Source organism: Adiantum capillus-veneris, chromosome 11 (assembly GCF_014529385.1).
Source record: "Adiantum capillus-veneris isolate H3 chromosome 11, ASM1452938v2, whole genome shotgun sequence".
In the NCBI taxonomy this organism is placed as follows: domain Eukaryota; kingdom Viridiplantae; phylum Streptophyta; class Polypodiopsida; order Polypodiales; family Pteridaceae; genus Adiantum; species Adiantum capillus-veneris.
The window spans coordinates 47,406,323-47,412,785 of record NC_140941.1 but is presented as its reverse complement, the minus strand read 5'-3'; the positions used below and the strand labels follow the sequence as shown (position 1 = coordinate 47,412,785).

The following is a 6,463-nucleotide window of genomic DNA, read 5'->3' as shown; positions in this document are numbered from 1 at the left end:
GGTCAAGATGACTACACTGCATCTTGTGCTTGGCCTAGTAGCCATCGAGGACATGGAATTGGTCCAAATGGATGTGAAGACAACGTTTCTTCATGGGGATCTTGAAGAGGGTGTCTTACACATGCAATTCACGTGGCAAGTTATAAAGGCCTTTCTTCAGTCGTGGCTCAATTTCATCCTATTATTTTCAATCTAGCACTCATCAAGGAGCCTCCTCTCAATTTTGATAAGCTGCACTAATATTTACTTAATTTATAGCTTCTCATCTCCCTATACGATGGTATTAGGTTGTGGCAGTTGTTTAGTTTGCATCTTAGTTAAGGGCCCTGCCTTTACATTGCATCTGTACCTAGACGTATGTCTCATAGTGGGCCTGGCTCAACAACCTCTCCCCATGAGATTTACCCCTTCTAATACATTTCAACTATTGATCTCAAAAAAATATTTCTATTTTTGAATGGCAAAGCCAGAACAAACCAAGCTCTATTCTTGCCTTTATCTCTAGCAGACACTTCATATTGTTTATACGCAGCACCATAAACGACAATGAGAATCTTTTAAAATAAGTGGGCGTAAACAATTGATGCAACAACTACAAATCCCACTATGTCGCTGATCTGGAACAATGGATCTCATTTGACACTTGAGATGTCCATTAATGAAGGATCATTAGCAAGAACATCAATTAACCGTTGATTGTGCGTCTGAAATCCAATGTTTGCGATCGCCATGTTTGTTGTGTCGCCTTGTCGACCACGAGCATTGCATGTGCTCTCGGTGGGTGAGCATGGTGAACTTTTTTCTTTTTAGCCTACTGAAGGCTTTAGTGCACTCTGGGTGAAGGTCGTTCAATTTTTATTGCTTGACAAGTGTCCCCAAGGAGGATTAAAAGTCTTGTGAATGAAAAGAAATCGTGGTCTTCTATATGCTTTTTTTTGTGTGGGCAAAACTCAGAGTGGTGAGTGGTTGTTGTATTAAGAGAAACTCAAGAAGGATTTAGAACAGTTTTGAAGTTCTATATGCTATTGTTTTCAGTCGCATTCATCTTTTCGGATTAAAAAGTATATTCATAAGAGTTCGATCCCATGATGTAAAGTATTGATGAAGAGTCCTTTGATTTAAGGACTTCATAAAGATTTATTTCGCTAATTTGTTTTATCTTTTATGTTTATTAAATCTATCTTTTCTTATGGAAAAAACAATAAAATATTTTATTGTTTTTATTCTAATTCATTCTTATTTTATTTTTTTCAAAATGTTGATGTGGAATGTGCACCTTTCACATTGTTTAAGCGGGCCCTTTGTAATATATAAACCATTTGTGAGTATATATGTATAATAGATAACATCATTTTTTATTAAAACACTATAAAAATTTCATGTGATTGTAGCACCCATTTATTCTTATTGTCCCTCATCTCTCCTTGACTTAGCAAGCCTTCTAGCCTCCTCACCTTGTTTCACAATGATTTTTAAGCAAACTGCAGTTGCACGCATGTTGAATCTTGAGGCTTTCTCGAGTGAATATTGGTGCTTTTTTCCACAATAAATGAAATACAATTGCAAAAGTTAAAGGACAGGTAGGGGGGAGATGGATGTATGTCCGGACAGATGGGGGCCCAGCGGGGGAGAGAGAGTAGCCGCGCGCGGCGCGAGAGAGGAGGTAGGCGTAGAGAGCGAGACTGTGAGAAGAGAAGCGTGCCGCCGACCACAGTGCTCTCTCTCTCTCTCTCATGGTTTACATTCTACTCCCCCATAACCTATGTACTGCGCTCTCTCTCTCTCTCTCTCTCTCTCTCTCTCTCTCTCTCTTTTTGGTTGGCCGAGTACATTGGTTCGCTTGTGGGGGTTCAAGCATCAGCTCCATGGGTTCTTTGGCAGCATCAGGTTCCTCCACCAAAGTAGCTTTGGTTTCTCAAAGCAAAAGGTAACAGCGCTTCAGGCCAACATGAATGAGCTCAACGCCTTTGTCACCTCTCCGCCTACCACAGTTACCCATTCGCCTTTGCTCACCTTCTCCATTGTGGAAGGCAGAAAATGCAACTAAAACACCCGATTGCACTGCAGTCTGCTTGCTTCCACTGTGGGCAACTTCCAATTCAGTGTTCGCCATTAAAGCTATCGCCCACATTCCTCGAGGCAGCTCCAGTATCCACCTCGCTACAAGGTAGCTCTCTTTCCTTCCTTCCTTCTCTCTTCATTGTCAAGGTCACCATGCCTCCAAGCTTTGACCTTGCTGAATGGTGGAAAAGAGAGAGCCAATTGGAGGGCACGCCTGTGGTCGTCAAGATGGAGAAACCCAACAACTGGGCAATGCTCGAGCTTACCGGCCCTGATGATGGCGAGTTTGCGCTTGTGGGAAAAGGCAGAGGCAAAAATGCGAAGCAATTAACATGGGTCATGCTGCTAAGGGCACATCAAGCTGTTGGTTTGTTGGCTTGGCTTGCACAGGGACTTTGCACATTGATGTCGGCCATCAAGAAACGCTTCATTCTGAGACAAGGAGTGATAGACAGGCCTCAAAAAGGGAAGCTTTTCTCCGTCATCAAAGCAATCCTTATATTTGCCTGCGTGATGCTTGGATTTGAACTAATAGCTCACATGAAAGGCTGGAATTTCACTACGCCACATATTCATATTCCAGGATCCGAGGATGTGCAAGGGCTTTTATATGCTACTTATCTTGGTTGGATATACGTGAGAGCAGAATACATTGCTCCCCTCCTACAGTCCCTTTCAAATGCTTGCATACTTCTGTTCCTCATTCAGTCGCTGGATCGGATTGCTCAATGTCTTGGATGTGCGTGGATTAAAATTAAGAAGATTAAGCCTGTTCCAAAAGTTGAGTCACTAGACACAGGCGATCTGGAGCAGGCATTTGCAAGCTATCCAATGGTGCTGATTCAGATACCCATGTGTAATGAGAAAGAGGTATGCAGCCTGTAGTCGGTTAGGAGCATTTGTTGAGCTCAATTATCTTGTGAACAAGTTTCAGAGAGGTACATGAGTGCAAATTGCTTCTTGGATCACAGACACATAGATACGTACATATACATATGTACATACATGCATGCTGAAATTATGTAGGCATTTCAGATAAAGACATGAAGACTTATATATAACTACGTTTGTGTGGATCTGAATGTGTGTGCAAATGAGTTGTCAAGAACAAACATGCACACAGAAAACGGCGCACACACATGCATGCATGGAGCTTGTGTTTTTTGAATCTCCATCCATTACCTTTATTCTTGAAACTATTCTCTAAGTTCTCAAATATAGGCTGCTAAGATTCAAATTTATGTGCCTAGGTTTACCAGCAGTCTATTGGGGCAGTTGCACAGATGGACTGGCCAAGGGACAGAATGTTGGTGCAAATTTTGGATGATTCGGACGACAAAGAAACACAATCATTGATAAGGGCGGAGGTGCAGAAGTGGCATCAAATAGGGCTCAGGATTTTGTACAGGCATCGTACCCTTCGAACAGGATACAAGGCAGGAAATCTGAAGTCTGCAATGAGCTGTGACTATGTCCGGGATTATGAATTTGTGGCCATTTTTGATGCCGATTTTCAGCCTCAGCCAGACTTTCTCAAGCGAACTATCATCCATTTTAAGGTCCCAGCTCTTCACTTATGCTAAGTTTTCCTATTTTGTACTAATTTGTCCTGTGTGATGCTTCTTTTAGTGCTAGGCTTCATCATGGCTGAGGCTGCCCTGCATCTCTAGAGTTATTACATAAACTCAGTACACAGATCTTTGTATTGATGCATGCTCGTGTTTGTGTGCGTGTTTGTGTGTGTGTGTGTGTGTGTGTGTGTGTGTGTAGGAGCTTATATTGGTACCTAATTTAGTGGGGATGTCGTAGTATATCGCCAATACTATGCACAATGGAGCTGATGGTTATATTCTCTTCTGGATGACTACCATGAGTCTATACCTTGATTACTTTCCTTTAAGGTGAATCTGGGCTTATCCTGGATTCATCTAGGTTTATGTCTAAAAGTTCTTCAGCTGTGACGGGCCATTCTGTGGAGCTTTTATTGAGTGGTAAAAAAACCAGTCCTATTTTGTGTTCTCCCTCTCCCTCTTTGTAGGAGAATGATGAACTAGGCTTGGTGCAAGCACGGTGGTCCTTTGTCAACAAGGATGAGAATCTCCTGACACGGCTGCAATACATCAATCTGTGTTACCACTTTGAGGTCGAGCAGCAAGTTAATGGCACTTTCCTCAACTTCTTTGGCTTCAATGGCACCGCTGGTGTTTGGAGGATAAAAGCATTGGAAGACTCAGGAGGCTGGCTGGAGCGAACCACTGTCGAGGACATGGACGTTGCCGTCCGCGCTCACTTGAATGGCTGGAAATTCATTTTCCTCAATGATGTTAAGGTACTACCTTTAATTAGATACTTGCGCCTGTGTGCGCTTGTCATTCAGTCAATATGATATTCTCCTGTGCAGTGCCAATGTGAAGTACCAGAAAGTTATGAGGCGTATAGGAAGCAACAACATCGATGGCATTCTGGCCCAATGCAGCTCTTTAGGCTCTGTTTTGTTGACATAATCACTTCAAAGGTAAGCATCAAGGTTTATTGGTCTGTTTTTGAGATCCGGCTAATCACATTGTAGTCGTCAATTTTACTGTGGGAAGTTGTGATTCAGGCCTTTCTTATTTTGCAGATATCCATCTGGAAGAAATCGAACTTGATATTCCTGTTTTTCCTTCTAAGAAAGCTAATTCTTCCATTTTATTCATTTACCCTCTTCTGCATCATCCTGCCAATTACAATGTTTGTCCCTGAAGCTCATCTACCTGCCTGGGTCATCTGCTACGTGCCTGCGATCATGTCGATGATGAACATTGCACCAGCGCCCAAGTCTCTTCCTTTCATTGTGCCTTATCTTCTTTTTGAGAACACAATGTCAGTCACCAAATTTCATGCGATGATTTCTGGCCTGTTCCAGCTCGGAAGTGCATATGAGTGGGTAGTCACAAAGAAGGTTGGGCGGGCTTCTGAGACCGATCTGGTTGCACTTGCAGAGATGGAAGTGCAGGCTGAAGTTGAACAAGTAAAACTTCATAGAGGAACATCTGAGTCTGGTATTAATGATCTCATCAAAATTGAGGAGCAGTCAATGAAGCGCCGGAAAAAGAAGGTGAACCAGTTGTATAAGAAAGAACTGGCTCTGGCTTTTCTTCTATTGATTGCAGCTGTACGAAGCCTTTTGTCAGTGCAAGGGGTCCACTTCTATTTTCTGCTATTTCAGGGAATAGCTTTTCTCGTAGTGGGGCTTGATTTAATTGGTGAGCAAGTGAGCTGATTAGCAAAGTTGGATACAATTGTGATGTGGAATGGACGACGAAGAGATTTAGTCTGTTGATGGTGTTGCAATGCACGCTGTCGAAGGACGCATTGCGGCATATCTTCTAATCACAGTAACATCCTTTATATCCTTGAAGGATATGGTGAGGAGAGATGGGCATTGTTGCACTGGATGATAGCAAAAGCTTCTTCAGTGGATGTGTATGATAGCCTAGTCTCAGCTCGACCAACGGGTTTGCAAGGAGGTAGTAGAGGGATGCCCGGAGTGTGCATGTGAGCAATGTTGGAAGGGCTGCAGAGGTGCTCCGAAGGATCGGTGGCAATTCATTCAGTCGGTGAGGCAGACTGTCCATAAGGTTTGCTTGTATACAGAAGACAACTGGCATTCTTGCACCGAATATTCTTTGATTTATGTAAGGGGTTCATGTAAGGTTGTCTAGCAATGTCCTATGCAATGCTCACTTGTAATTAGAAATAATGAGACAGGTGTATCCAATTAGTGAAATTATTGTAGATTGTTTATTGTAAAATCTCAGGAAAGCGAATGTGCAAGGCAAGGCTAAAGCGCTCTCTCTCTCTCTCTCTCTCTCTCTCTTTCTTTGTAACTTTCGGGTCTCATAGGTCATTATGGCCTTTTGAAGACGTTAATATAACATTTCATTTCATTTCTCTCTCTCTCTCTCTCTCTCTCTCTCTCTCTCTCTCTCACACACACACACACACACACACACACACACACACACACATTTTTGGCTTGTTAAGTAGACTTGGGCACTACCATCAATGTAGCCGTCACATAGGCTTGCAAAATTAAATTGATTATTCTTGCATAAGTTTGTGTATACAAAGTATGCTCTTTTGTAGGACTAGAGAGAGTACAATAGGTGTCACAAAATGCACAACACATATAGAAACACATTCTAGGTATTCTGCATTTTAGGGTTGATTAGGCTTACTACATCACCTTTCACATTACAAATATCACATGGGTTATGTCTACATGGCTTACACATAAGGACATGACACGGAGGAGGTTCACACACAAGATGCAACAAAGCAAGCATCCCAACAATCATCCACTTTCAGGTTCCCTCAAAACACACAAAGGGTGAGCCACACAAGCACAAGTCTCCCCTTG

General features: G+C 42.5%; 1 protein-coding gene across 1 annotated transcript; it reads left to right on the top strand.

The window, feature by feature from the left end:
* The first annotated feature begins 1,682 nt into the window (after nucleotides 1-1,682).
* LOC147447198 (putative xyloglucan glycosyltransferase 9) lies at nucleotides 1,683-5,889 on the top strand. The gene is made up of 5 exons (XM_086523080.1): nucleotides 1,683-2,931; nucleotides 3,312-3,620; nucleotides 4,100-4,390; nucleotides 4,463-4,576; nucleotides 4,682-5,889. Exons 1-5 carry the CDS (start codon nucleotides 2,038-2,040, stop codon nucleotides 5,321-5,323), a joined length of 2,250 nt encoding a protein of 749 aa, XP_086379206.1. The 5' UTR covers nucleotides 1,683-2,037; the 3' UTR covers nucleotides 5,324-5,889.
* The last annotated feature ends 574 nt before the right edge of the window (nucleotides 5,890-6,463 follow it).